General features: G+C 32.8%; 1 protein-coding gene across 1 annotated transcript; it reads right to left on the minus strand.

Annotated features, from left to right (window-relative positions):
- On the minus strand, nt 1-13234 carry LOC130903560 (cGMP-dependent protein kinase, isozyme 1-like). Its single transcript, XM_057815742.1, has 8 exons — nt 13045-13234; nt 10717-11058; nt 7056-7210; nt 4669-4965; nt 2408-2629; nt 2094-2333; nt 408-665; nt 1-246 (listed from the first exon to the last, which is right to left on the minus strand). Exons 1-8 carry the CDS (start codon nt 13173-13175, stop codon nt 53-55), a joined length of 1839 nt encoding a protein of 612 aa, XP_057671725.1. The 5' UTR covers nt 13176-13234; the 3' UTR covers nt 1-52.
- Between the last annotated feature and the right edge of the window lie 1868 nt (nt 13235-15102).

Consider the following 15102-nt stretch of genomic DNA (forward strand, 5'->3'; position numbering starts at 1 on the left):
GTTTAGAAATCGTGATTTTTATTGGCTGAATTAATTAAGACAAACGCTCTTTCTAAAATTCTTCATCCCATCCGGAAGTTTCCTCTTGTGGAATGTCTGGATCTGGTTTTAATTTAGTTCCTAGCCTGTTTATTTTTGCTGTTTCTTTAAACGATGATTCCATTTCAAGATTCTCTAGCTTTTGCCATGAAAAACCATTAAACCATTTATGTTTTTTTATTTTTGAAATACCACTGTTTTCCATACCTGAAAAGTCAAATTTTGGTTTTAAATAATAATAAGTACAATATTAAAATGATTTTTAACTTTTTTTATGCCTTTTCATCTGAAAATCGCAGAATTTTAACAAACCAATGTTATATTTGTGGTACTGAAGGATAAATGAAATGAAAAAAGTCTTTTCTCACCTATTCTATCTGGTGGATTAGATCTACATAATTTTAAAATAAGATCCTTCGCATCTTGATTTATCACACTGGGAAATTTAATATTTTCTATTCCACTCAATATTTTTTTGAAAATAACATTTTCGTTTTTATCTGGAGAAACAAAAGGCGTTTTACCACATAACATTTCATAAATAAAAATTCCACATGACCAAATATCCACAGATCTATTATATGGTTTCTTCAAAATTAATTCTGGAGCTACATATTCGACTGTTCCTGAAATTATACATTTTTTGTGTCGGAAATAAATTAATTTCTTTTATAAGTGGAACTTTTTAAACTAATAAAATGAAAGGAAGGTTAATGAAGGAAGTGTACAGCAAGCACTGAATTATGAAAATCCATATTTTTGTTTGTTTTTTTTTTCTAAATGATAGTTGTAGTAGAACAATGTACCTAATAATTACATATTACATGTTCTTGTTCAATCTACAAATAATACAATTTTCAAACACATTTGTAAAACGTTTTTAATTAGGTGAACTCATTCAAACCACTTTTTATTAAAAAATTTATTATATAATTAGAAGTTTTCTTTCGCTCGAAGGTAGTTTTAGGTTAGTTAAAATGCTCTAGAAGTTTATCTGTACTCATAGGCTAATTTCATACTTAATGTAGCCGACGCCGACACAAGTAGAATCTTTTCACATTCACCCGGCTGTCGGTTGTCGAGTAACCGATACTAAACCTACAGTCGGTACAGTTTCCTGTTTAGTGATGGATCGCAATAAACTTATAACGAGGATATTGTACAGGCGTTGGAAGAAGAGGAGGAAACATAAGATTCGTTCCAACCCATCAAAAAACCGTCCTTGGTACGGTGACGATTCTGCGCAATAAAGACTACGTGTTCCACCCGAAAGGTTATCGTTATACGAACGATTCTGTTTTGTTTCAACCGACTTATGTATTGTTTGTGAACCGTTTCCAGGACGGTATGAAGGGTAGAAGTAAGGAGGACCATCTAATATGGGGGCTTTAGCTTAAAAACTATCCGAAATTTTATCAGAATGGCGCTCCTGTCGGACGAGATATCATATGAACTTAGTTATTTTAGATAGAGTGAAGTATGTAGTGTTAGAAAATTTTATATTTCAAATGACTAGAGTCGTTAATTAAATATCGGTATACAAAATCTAAACTATTCACATAGTATTTCGATACTTGGTGAATAGCACGGATATTAGAATATTCGGTAGGGGTCACGCGCAGGTCCAGGCCGGCTGGCTCGGAGATGTGACGTCACCCTGAACCCACCGCCTCGTCGCACTGTTTACAGACTCCACACTCCACAATGTCGTTCGCTATTCGAACACTAAAACGCGTAACCTGCAGCCTTTGATTAACGAAATTATAATTTTGCAGGCCAGTACAATTTTATATTGGTATATATGTTACGGCTAATATGCAAACTTGGATAGTTTGTAAACTAGCTGGATAGTTTAAAAAGTAACCAACTCATTGGCTATTTTGATAGAAAACCCAAGTTCCACTAAAATAGCAGCTACTTTGTAAACTAACCAAGAGTCTTCGCTACTTTGGAAAATAAAATGATTTTTTAACGTTAATTTTTGTAATAAATCTGAGCACATCATATTTCGAAAACATTTGATTGAAGATGAAAAATGGAGAGATTATACCAACCTGCAAAAGTGAACGTTTTTTCAAATTTCGATAATTTTTTTGCATATCCAAAATCTGTTAACTGGAAATAACCAGTCGATGTTAAAAGTACATTCTCCGGTTTCAGGTCTCTAAAAATAATTTCCCTAGAATGTAAGTAATCCAAACCTTCCAGAACGCATCCTACTATAAATTTGGCGTCTTTTTCTTTGAAACGTCGTTCGGGTGTTTCTCTGTACAGAATATTCCAAAGATCACCAGCTACAATCATCAAATAGATTTTATCATACGTTTTAAAAAGTTATGAAATTTTAATAATTTTCAGTTAAATGTACCTGGACAAAGTTCCATTAAATAAAAAACGTATATGTTATTTTTAAATGTCCTATACATCGTTACAATGAAAGGTGAATCCAACTGCATTTGCATCCTTTCGTTAATAGCATGTTGTTGCCTTTGATCGGCGACTATATTAAATTTACTCATGTATTTCAGAGCAAACATTTTCTTATTAACTTTATGTCTGACCAAATCAATTCTTCCAAATCCCCCTATACCTGTAAAACATAAAATTTATTTCTTTAATCTATAAGAACCTAAATATTTGAAAAAAAATATTTGTGACCTTCCAACTTAAATATATACGCAAACATGAGATTTCATGAGACTTTGAGATATTGAAATTTTTGTTATCTTATATCTTCTTTGGATGAATTAACTCATAGAAAGAAATCCTGAAATACTGACATTTGTTTGAGAAGGATATCTATTATTTTTTGTCGTAACACAACACAAAAAAGAGAAAGTACAAAAACAAATGATCGTAAGAAAAAACCGAAGACAACAAGCAGATGATGGACATAAAAAGGATCAGTCGCAAAGAGAGGTCGAATCGAGCGGAAAGTCTTGAAATGTGTCTGGTGGAATCATGAAGGTTTAGTGTCCTTCGATATTATTATTAATTCAGATCCATTGTGAAATTCTTGCGTGGGAAAAATTGTCATTGGGCGCCCTCTTTTTCATTTCTCAAACTTGCCAAATCCTTTTTTCCGGTTTATCGCTCTCCATTCTACACAGATGTCCAAACCATTCAAGTTGTTTTTGACTTATCTTAATTATAGTTTCTCTATATTAAAGTCTTCTCGTTCTAATTTCGTTTAGTATTCTATCCTTTGTGGTATCCCTCTGACTGTGACTTCATTTTTGCTGCTGAATTTTGCTTTTTAGTGAGTTCGTAAGTACCCACGATCATTTTGATGTTATTTGCTGTCTTTTATCCCACAAAATTACTATTTAACGTATTTTAAAATTCAATTGCTGCACTGATTTTTTGCATTTGATTCTGCTTTCTAATTTTTATTGCTCCGTGCGTCTACGCTTAAATATATGAAACTCTTCACTTGTTCCAACTGCATTTGATCTATTTCGATTTTTTCTTCTTCTCCTTTTTTCCTAATAGCATTATTTTTGTCTTTGGCAAATTGATATTCATGCTGCTTGATTTTAACGCCTGCTTCCATGTTAATAAATATTCTTCAATTCCTCTTAATTTTTAGCGGAAAATACTAAGGCTGGCTAATCCTAGGGGGCTAAATCTTATAGGGTGCATAAGGTAGCAATTCAAACTTTAATTCATTCTTCTTAAGCAAATACGCCTGTTTGTGCTTGATTCCTTCGCTCAAACGTTACAATAAGTTCGCATTATCTTCGCCGTTGATGGTTTTTCCTTTTTCAAGAATGTCAATGAAAATTATTCCACGCGCATTTCAAAAGCTGACGCTATGACCTTACCTGCAGATGGAAAGGTCTTCACCTTCTTTGGAGCCTGGTCTCCTTTTTCGGTCCATTGATTTGATTGTTCTTTTTTTTTCTGGTGCGATGTTATGGACCCACGTGTCTTCCATGGTTGTGAAACTGCGCAAAAATTCGGCTTTATTTCTGTGAAATATTGCCTCGATGGAATCATCTTCACGATGCTATTTTTCTGCCATTGTGAGCAAATCTTCCCCAAATTTCTAGTTAATGTGCGATGTAGCGCACTTTTTGAAATGTTAACTCGTGTACTTTCAGTCAAGGATCATCCAGTACTGCTTCGTGGATTTTCTTCAATATTACTGGAGTCCTTACCTCATTTGGTCGACCACTGCGATGCTGGTATCCGCAGATCGCACGGCCGGTAGAATCTAGTTCAATTTTTATATTGGTTGGGCTAAGGCCTTTCAAATCAAAGTATTGTATTACATAATTATGAACACTTTTTTTCATGCCAAACAAATACGTGGCGTCTTCACATTTAATTGTATCATCGAAATTATAATCTGTCAGAAATGTATTTGGAGTAAAGGAGAAGGAAGTTTTTTCTTTGTCTCTTCTAAACGCAATATCGTTGCCGAAGTTGAACTTGACCGGTCCAGAGTATTATAAACGTTGAATTGAGCGTTTTGTATTTTTGATAAACTTGGAGAAAACATTTCTTGTTATGGAAATTGTGAGTGGTACGATGTAAAGGATAATTTTTCGCCACCAAAAGCACCTAGCTATTATTATCCACTTTTTTGTTACTTTTGATATATTTTTTATAAATTTATAAACCAACCTATATTTGAAATCACCTCCAAGTCTTCCAATTTAATATCTTGATATTGAGATGATTTTTTCCTCGTTACTCGGGCTGGTTCTATTCGAAAATATTCCGTGAGTTCTAAGAAAACTTTTCTTGAGAGAATAAGACATTCTACCAAAGGTGGATTAGCTATTATGGTAGCTTGTCTCCGCGATTCCTCTAATAGAGCTCTTTCTCCAAAAAAATAACCTTTGCTATAATTTCCCACAATTCCTTCGCCTTTTTTCGATACAGTTACCGAGCCTGCCCTCACAATATAAAACTTGTTACCTGGAAAAAAGTTTTGAAAAATAATCAAGAATCACTTATCTAAATTGTGTTCTTAGCTACCTACTTAATGTAAGGACAAAGTGAAAATAAAATGGAATGGAATGGAAAGGGTCCATTCACTGTTTCAATATATTTTGTCATATTATTTCTAAAAATAGAATTTATGATTATGAATTACAAACTACATTACCGATGTAATTTTATGGTGAATTGATAAAGGGTTTTTTCTTTGAGGAGCCTATTAAAAGCAAAGCAAACATCAATGTGATTAACAAAACATATTTACACATTTCGTAATCACGTACTTGATGACAAATTCCTGTTTACAAACGTAATTATAGTATGGCTTATTTAATAGGTGATAGGAATAAGTGATATTTGAGATTTTTCACATTGATGGATTGCAAAGTTGATAAGTAGATAATTATCATCTTTTTCAACCGTCAAAATGTACAGTTACTGACATACCAGGGCCGCTACTTAAGTTTTGAGATAAATGTATAAAAATAAATTTTTAAAATGCGATATGGCATTATTGTTTTTCAAAATATTTCTTTATTAAGATCAATATACTTTTGCATGCAGTTAAACCAACTGTCGAAGCATTTTTTTTCTATTGGGTTACCTGCAAAACATTCGATTTGAATGCATCAATCGCTTCTTTAGGTCTAGGATAAACGTTGACCTCGCAATTTATTTTTGGAGTAAATAAGAAGAAATCATTGGGTGCCAAACAAGGACTATACGGCGGATGACCCATCAATTAGATGTTTTGACCGTTCGAAAAGGTTTGTTGTTTAGTTTCAGGTTCATATACGTAGATCCATGATTCCTCTCCCTGTCACGATCTTATAGACGTTTTTTGAAACGCCGCGATTGAATTCTTTCAGTATTTCTTCGCACCAATCCACTCGAACTTTTTTTAGCAATTTTAAAGTCTTTTCAACAGCCAAATGCTCTTGCAATATTAAATGTAAGTTTGCGAGTGCAATTAATCTGTGTTTCCATATCCCAAAACTTGAATGGCAACTCTAATTTTGAAGGTTTGGTCTTTATAATTGTAGCATTTTTATATTCTTGGTACTACACGTTTTCCTCGGTCCCATTCTTACTTCACGAGAGTGACGCTTTATATTTGAGATAAAAGAAAACTACAACTCTTCTAGCATTTTTGCAACCGATCAACCTAAAAGCTTGAAGGATAAACTACTTCATCTATCTAATCCTTCGCCGAGGAAAGTAGATCACGTATATAACGCTTCAGGTTTGAGACTAACCAGAAATCACATATGGCGACAACAGGCTAATAGGGTGGATGTTCAATGACTGTTACTTTAATTTCGCATAAAAATTCAATTATCTACTGTGTAATGTGTAATGATACATTAGCTTTGCTGTAACTGCACGTTGACAACATTGTAGCTCAATTGCTTTAACTAATCCTGGACTATAAAAGAAAACAAGTCTACAAAACTTTCTTTGTAGACTCGACACGTTTTTGCATATGCTGATAATAAATTTACTGCTGCGGATTCAACACCAAGAGTTGCCTCAATCGGTTGATAGATGCATCTCGGATCTTTTCCAATCATAGGTCAATGTGTCCAACAGTAACTGAAGAGCAGGGCTTATCGGCATATACCTCATCATCAAAGGATATCCTTCCTCTTTTAAACTCGCCATACTAGCGAAAAACAGTTGTTTCTGGAGGACTTTCATCGTTTTGGAACTGCCGTTCTCTTAAACTGACCTTGAAGTCATAGTAGATCATACCGCATTGCCGTTTGTATTAACCTCCTAAGAGTTGTGGGTATTGGGCCAAGAATATTATTGATCTCTTATCTGAAAGAAAGACATGCTTCTCTCCTTGCATATCTTTTTGGGCGAGGAGGTTGCGTCGTATGACTATAAAATTTTAAAACTGAAATTTCTAGTAGCATGCATAAACAACTTCAAGCACAAAAATGTTAAATTCAAGGAGTGAAATCTCTGAAATACTAAACTTTAATTAACAATATCCCGATCTAATGACAAAGAAATAACGATTAAGTATATACAAATAATATTTTTAAGCTAGAAATTAAAATTACCTTTTTCACCCTCTTTGATAATAGTTTTTCCTCCGGCATAAAATTCAGATTTTAAAGAATTGGCAGCCAACTTCAATATCTTATCGCCGGCATTTTTGAGAACGTCATTTTGTATTAGAAAATTAACTTTTTCATTCTGTTCTTTTACAGCGTGTCTAAAAATAATGAATACGCCAAGTTATACTAGATCTCCTCATATATAATACATGACGTTTTTTCGTATAATGGAAATCCATAACTGGTGGAATATGAAAGAGATCTCGTATGTACAAAATCGCTTCATCTCATCATATCACCAATAACCAATAAGTTTTAATTGTCTTTCTCATGCTTAGCGTTTCGATATTCACAAAAAAGTAATGTTTGTATACAGGAAAAAATTTTGATTTGGAGCGATATTAATGAGCTTTTTTATTCTCGTCTCCGATATTATGTACCACAGTAACTAGTACATCGAATGGTTTATTTAAATAAAAAATAGAATCGATTTGGAAGTATTAAAACTAACAGAGATATAAACAAGTTAGTGGTTCTTCTAGGTATAAGAATGTTAGATGAACGTCCCCAATGGAAGCCTTCTCTACGAAGGCTTTTTAGAAAAAAAAATGATAAAACATTTCTGATTTCACAAACCAATGTCTTAGTTATTGCTGTACATAACTATCTTTAATTATGTACCAATATAGGTATTTATTTGTCTTTTTTACATTTTGTCCCATTTAACTGGGAACTTATTTTAGAGACAACTAACTAAAATGCTGACTACAACTAAGAACATATCGAAAATATTGTAAGTGATAGAGCCCAATTCAAAATACATTTCCATATCAAACGATTCTGTCCTAAAACTAATGAAATATTGGAAATACTAATTAAAAAGGTGGCATTGCTTGAAATGTATATAACAGATAGGGTTACCACCCGTATGTTATACTAAAGTATTGTACGTTATTTCAAGTGATTGTACTCTATACTTTATGAGAACAATACGCGAAAATATTTTATTTTGCATCTTTTTGGAGAAATCACTTTATGATGTCAACTTCACAGACACATATGTACAAAACGTTCAAAAGTTTTTTCCCATTCCATAATCCATTTGATTTAATTTCAATTCAAAAAAAATATATACTTTAATGAATTTGTTTTTCACGTTGTCAAGCGAAGATCAAAACGGTGTCTTACAAACCAAAGATAAAAGTTTATGTTATTTGTTTACTGTTTACGATTGTAGTTCAGTTCCAGTTAGCCCCGGGAGACGTATGTACATGCTGTGATTTATACTTTTCGGATCAAGACAACTTCAGATTTGTAAGTTATAAAATAAGTAAAACCCAGGAACTATAGGTTGAAACTCGAGCTTTAATCGCATATCTACATAATCTAGGTAAAAGTAAACGTACCATTTCTGCCGAAACCAAAAAAAATCGACATACCGTGGACCACAACGTAAAAAAATATAAATCTACCAGAAAATTTGGCGATGGAAAACGTTCAGAGCGGTCTCGAAAAATCACAACCGCTGAAAATATTATTATATTAATCAGTAATTCCACTTTCACTGTCAATTTTCGACAAGTCAGCATTCACAAGAAGATTCTCGGAACTTGATGAAGAATGAATTACTTATTTACTTTAATTTAAATGTAAACTATAGAGACGCTGTGCTATTGTTCAGTAGAAGTATTGAATCAATACTACAAAAAGCTACAAAAATATGTTTTTTAACATAATAATAAATAGAAATTAATTGTACTTCAATTTGATACCATGTGGATTTTTTCTTACCTATAACAACCAATATACTTTAATGCAGAAAAAATGTGGCAACCCTAATAACAGAGCCTACTTCTAAAGACAACTTTAACAAACTAAATGCTGACCCTGATCCAAGCGTGGATCCAGGAGGGGGGTCATGGGGGTCATGAACTCCCCCTAAACCCTGATTAATTAACTTGGTTTTTTGTTTCATAGTCGATGAGGAATTGCAGTTTAAAGTAAAATTTCGTCATTATACTGTCAAAAACAACGTAATTAACTTATATTTTGAGAATAAAGGGCTTAAATGCCATGTCTTTGGGGGAAGACTCGTCTTTATACTAATTACCCCCCTTTGTCAAGACCCTGGATCCCCCCTTTCCCTGATCTAAAACTGAGAACATATTGGAGTTGATTATAAGTGGCACAGGTAAGTGAGTGTTACAATAGAATGTTTTCCAGTCAGAAACATCCTCTGGTCGACTCAATGTTGTGTTGTTTTTATAGTACTAGTGCTTCTTTGCTCCCAGAAAACATTTATATACATAAAATGTTTTGATAAAATTGTGTGCTTCAATTTGACTCACAAGGCAGAGATCAATATTTAACTATTATAAATTTTATGAACTTTTTTAGTGAAAAGAAGAATGCGTGCCAAAAAGAAAAAGGCTGTGTGAAGATTGCGTTTACTAACAAGATCAAATGTCGACCCATTTATAGTAATAGAGAAGTTGTTACAGATTTTAAGGACCAAATAATACAAAATTTAACATATTCAGAGAGTTTTTGACAAATGATAATAGTCCACTCAAATTAGACATTTTCCAAAGAAATTTTCAGGACAGCAACGAGACAAGTCAATTCCGATGTATTTTGGTCGTCTGAAACTGAATTCGAGTTATCGCAATCCTCAAAAAGGGGGAGGGGGCGGAGACATTGACATATGTATACCAAAAATCGCTGATTTTGCATTTATTTACCTATTTTGAGAGAAAATCATGTGTCCCAGCAAGAAACTTAACCCAGACGAGTTGTAGATAATTAAATTTCCTCCAACTTTTCCATTGAACATTTTGTAGTATGTTGCATAGTTAAGCCGCTAGAGAGCGCGCAGAAGATTTCAAAACTCATTTCTTGCATTTTATACAAAACTATACTTTTCCGGGGAAAATAGTAAACAGCAAAGTTGTAGCATACAAAATTCCTGACAAATTCCCGAGATGTTGACATATATGTACCAACAGTCGCGGTTTTTGCACTTATTTCCCTATTTTTCGAGAAAATTATGCGTTTCAGCGAAAAACTCAACCTAGATGAGTTGTAGATAATTAAATTTCCTCCAACTTTTCCATTGAACATTTTGTCGTACGTTGCATAGTTAAGCCGCTAGAGAGCGCGCAGAAGATTTCAAAACTCATTTCTTGCATTTTATACAAAACTATACTTTTCCGGGGAAAATAGTAAACAGCATAGCATACAAAATTCCCGATAACTTTTGTCCGAAACTTTATTCTTAATAACGCATATTTTCGCCGCTAGGGGCGCGAAAATGTTTTAAAAATCATTTTTTCTGATTATTTGGAAAATAAGCATAAAGCAGCCTCATAGAGCATAAAATTCCGCGCAAATTTTGTCCGAAACATTCTCTCCAGTTTTGCTTAGTGTCTCCACTAGAGGGCCTGGCTCGTTGCTGTTGGGAAAATTTCTCTAAAATAGCGATTTTTCGTCTAATTTGAGTGGACTATAAGCACAAATGATCGCTGGGGAGAAACATAAATAGTCGGCGAAACGATTTTGATAATAAATAGTAGATAATTCTGATCCGATGCGATTTCGTCTAAGATTAAATACATTTGTTATTGTTAACAACTAATACATCAAAATAAAAGTTATACATACTTACCTAATAAGGAGATGATGGTATACAGGTGCGTCTAACACCCATACTGTAGCGTTAGTTAATGCTTTTATTGTCGCAAGTCGTTTTGCATCATATAAAATAGCCAATTCTCCAAATACTCTAATATCATCAAAATTATCTTTAAAATCGTATTTAGTAACTTCGAATGTTCCACTATTTGAAACAAACATGTGAGTACCTTTCTTGCCTTCTCTTATAATTATTTCGCCAGCTTTCACTTTTCTCTTGTACATAGCCGATACAGCATCGTCAAGAATGTGTCCAGATATAATTTTACTAGTAAATTCATTGTTTCTTATTGCAGTTTTGATTTGGTTCTCTTCCCTATAATGTAAATATATATTTAATTTATGCAACTACTATAACAAAGTGAATTTAGGAGGAAAATTAATACAAATGCAGCATAATATTCAATTTAGTGAATTATACTGTCTTCATATGTTTTAGAAAGAATTATGCAAAATCTGGGTGCAAAAGAAAGTTGCTGTATTGTTGCTAAGTCCATGTAATTTAGTTTAGTAATAGTTTACGTCTTCTTCAGTGTTCATTTGAATCTTTTTTTGTCTCTAACTTCAACAACATAATCCACAAACGTACGGTACATACAAAAAATGTGAAGCTTAATTAACAAACTCTATAGCGATAAATTTGTATAAACTGTTTTACTTTTCGAAACTAACAATGAAGAATGGTAGATAAATGTGCGATCCAGACACTTTTGAGACCTTTTCTACCACGTGACAGCTTGAAACTATTCGCCATTGATTTTAGTCAATTGGTATGTTGGTTTTAAGCGAATTAATCGAAACCAACTACAATCAGACCCCAAACCATTATAAGTCGAAGAATGTATAGTGTACAATTGGTGAAAGTTAGACCGAACATAACAGAAAGCAACATTCGTTGATTCATTGGAAGGATGGGAAGTTATCCCATATCCTGCATATTCTCCAGATATCGTTTCTCTTGCAAAATTTTCTTTCAATGATAAAGACGTTTTGATCGAATGTTTTGAATGTTAATTACAACAAGTTTTTAATATTTCCTTCTTTTATTGTTTTCTTCAGATAAATAAGAAATAGATATAAGAAAAGGAATGAATAGAAACGCGAGAGGGAAGGAGTTTAGGATGGATATGAGGGTAAAACAACAAACAAACCTAAATCAGGTGAAAACAGATGGATTAGTATATGAAGAACTGAGAAAGGAAGTAAATATAAAAAAATTAAATGGATGGTAGTAAATTAAGAGAGAGAACATGAGGAAGATCTAATAACGGAATGAGAAAGTAACCATATTTGAATATATGGGAATCATACCCACAGAAGATGGAAAAACAGACATATAGATAGTGAACGGATTTAGAAAACCAAACAAACATTCCATGCTATATTCGGAAGAAAAGAAATAGGCTAATACATAAAAATGAAGGTATACAACTCGGAAGAGTACTTATTGTAACATATGGAAGGGAAACCTGGGGAATAAACAGGAAGACACATCAGCAGAGATGAAAGAAATGAGGAAATTAGTAGAGAAAACGAGAGTTGAAAGATTAAGACAAGACAATTAACGATAAGGTCATCACAAAGTATAATAAGAAAAGTTACATATGAAAAGAAGGAGAAAAAGACCCAGGAAAATTGAGCTAAAGCGAGTAGCACAAGAAGGAGAAAGGCAGGGAAAAACAATACGACAAATAAATGAAGGAAAAACCGGAAAGGTGGAAAAATAGATAAAAGGAATGTGGAATCTATAACCCCAATACTCTAACTGATTTAATAATGTATTGGAAAACAACATACATAAATTATTACTGAACCCGATATCAATACATATCAATTAATTTTTTTGAAACTACAATTTTCTCTATGTGTATTAACATAGAATCAAATCAAACTATTAAACTTTTTTTATTAAGTTGTTACAACTGACATCTACAATCAACGGAATATGATTTCAGGAAATTATTTTATTCGCAGTGCTTTATTCAAAGTATGTCTTTCTCAAATTTGTTCGTGCAGATGGAACTACTTTGAATTCATGAAAATTTATTGCGAGTGTATACAAACATTAAAAGAACCCAAATTAGAACAATCCGATTTGAAAAATGAAAACGATAAAATATTTCTTAATAATTTTTTATTGAAATTTATTTTATTACTCTCTCAGGAGAACCATTCATTAGCTGGTCATTAATTATAACAGATAAATCATATCTCATAAATTTTCTACTTTAGTTAGAGGTATCGATAATTTTTCAGACTCATCTCGTATAGAGCTATCGTATCCGATACGTAAAATACTTACTCTGGAGTTTTAGGATCAACTTTTAAGTCAGTTAAATTAGCTCCACTCTGATATACAGCAAATCGCCTTTCAGTTTCATATTCTTCAACTTTCACTGGGGAGTAACTATTTCTAGATACACACAAACACATTTTTCCATCAATGTATAAGCGACATCAATCATATGATACTGCTTGAAACATCGACAGTTGATTTGATAATCTGATTTCTCAATAATCTATATCATTTTACAGATAATATTGTTACACAGATTAATTCTAATTATTCTCATATTTTGTACAAAACACACTTGAAATCTTTGGAGTAAGCAAAGTAAAGTTTGAAATTATAACATTAAATCACAATACATAAAATTTCGTTAGGCAATTTCTATTTTTGAAGCGGATATTGTTAACATTCTCCTGAAATTTTCAATTCTGCTTCTGCAAGTACATGCATTAATAAACGTTGGTAAATTGGTTTGGTATTAGAGTTGAAATAATTTGGCTTTGACTGGTTTAACTTGACACTCTCAATAACGGCAACAATTAAGTAATAAAAAGTACCTTTTTTATACTGTACTGTAAATTCGACTTTACAGTACTAATTTGAGTCCGGAAAAGGCACTTTACGGTATCCTTGTACTTTACAGTACTTTCATTCAAATATTTGAATGTTAACAGTTATGATGCAACTACTGTTACCAGAAACATTTATTGTAGGAATTACTGGATGTGTCTTTAGTTTAAATAAAGATGTGTGGTTTTATTTTACAGCTTGTAGAAAAGTTTTACCACTTGTAACATTCTTGCTATTTTCTTTTTGCTCTCGACGGATTCTTTCACATATATTTCAGCCACTGATGAGCTCTTCCATCCACCATGCCGTTTTAAAGCATTGTTATCAGCCCCAGCGTTGGCCAAGAGCGTTGACGAAGTCCTTCTGAAGCAATGTCCTATATACTTTTTTGAATGGTCAAGATTGAGTTTTTTTAGGTGCCCCGCCAACAGTGTGTATTCCAACTCTTTGGCCTACGCATTTTCCTTGTCTGTAGCCTACCAAAAGTGCTTTTAGTGGAAGGTGTTTTCGCAAATTTTTATATTATCTGAACACTTCCAAATATTGCACCGCATTGCTGTTGATCACAGTAAAAAACCATCGAACATGTGTTTTTGTGTGATTAATACGAACCAATAACTGAGAAGCAGTATCCTCTACATCGTCTACTTCTAAATTATAAATGTCTTCCGTTCGAAAACCTCCGGCAATGCCCATTAATGCGATAATTTTCAATATTAAATAGTCTTTTATTGAGGCGCCCTTCATAAATGTTTCAACTTCTTCCTTGGTTAGCAAAAAGCTATTAAATTAGAATAACGGGAAATGTTGACATTCTCATTAATCATGGATTTGACCATCAAGTATTTAGACTATAATGAAGAGCTATTTGATGTTTTTGACTGAAAACTTAAGGTTTGAAAAGAATGCTTCTAAGAAACAACTGTTCTTAGAAATTTTATTTGAATTATCAGCCATTCTTTCGGAAAATATTTTTTGTCTGCCTTTGATTACAATGCACCTTAGTGACTTATTTAAAAATTAAGAAAATAATCAAAGGAGATATTTTTCAGTAAAATTGTCCAATATGACATTTCATATTTTAATATAATTTTGTTTTTATTTAAAACCGAAAAAAGTATGAAAAAAAAAATATTATGATATACGTCATTGAAGTTACAATTACGGTACTCGATTAGATATTCTTGACTCGGCTCTTTCGTCGCCTCGTCCATAAACATCTATTTTGTACTGTACTAAATCACTTCCCGGACTTATAACGTAAATAACTATTTATATTCCCAAAAGTAGTAGTAGCCGTGTACGTTCTTTTGCAGTTTTATTTTTTATTGATACATTATCCTAGCCCGTAATGACTTGGACTGTCGGCATCATGTCTACCGCACTTTTTTAAAAATCCTTCTTTTGTTCCAAAAAGGGATTGCCTACACATATGAACTGTTGTTCACCATGACTAATAAGTAGAAGTCTATACGTTAACATATTCTTGGTTGTGAATGA

Source organism: Diorhabda carinulata, chromosome 2 (genome assembly GCF_026250575.1).
Source record: "Diorhabda carinulata isolate Delta chromosome 2, icDioCari1.1, whole genome shotgun sequence".
Lineage (NCBI taxonomy): Eukaryota > Metazoa > Arthropoda > Insecta > Coleoptera > Chrysomelidae > Diorhabda > Diorhabda carinulata.

Excerpts from the sequence above, each read along its gene's own strand:
- LOC130903560 (XM_057815742.1), bottom strand. The coding sequence starts at position 13,175 with ATGTGTTTGTGTGTATCTAGAAATAGTTACTCCCCAGTGAAAGTTGAA. Across the intron at positions 4,966-7,055 it reads TATCAAAGAGGGTGAAAAAG|GTAACAAGTTTTATATTGTG; the intron begins GTAATTTTAATT and ends ACTTTTTTCCAG. Across the intron at positions 666-2,093 it reads AAAAACGTTCACTTTTGCAG|GAACAGTCGAATATGTAGCT; the intron begins GTTGGTATAATC and ends GTATAATTTCAG.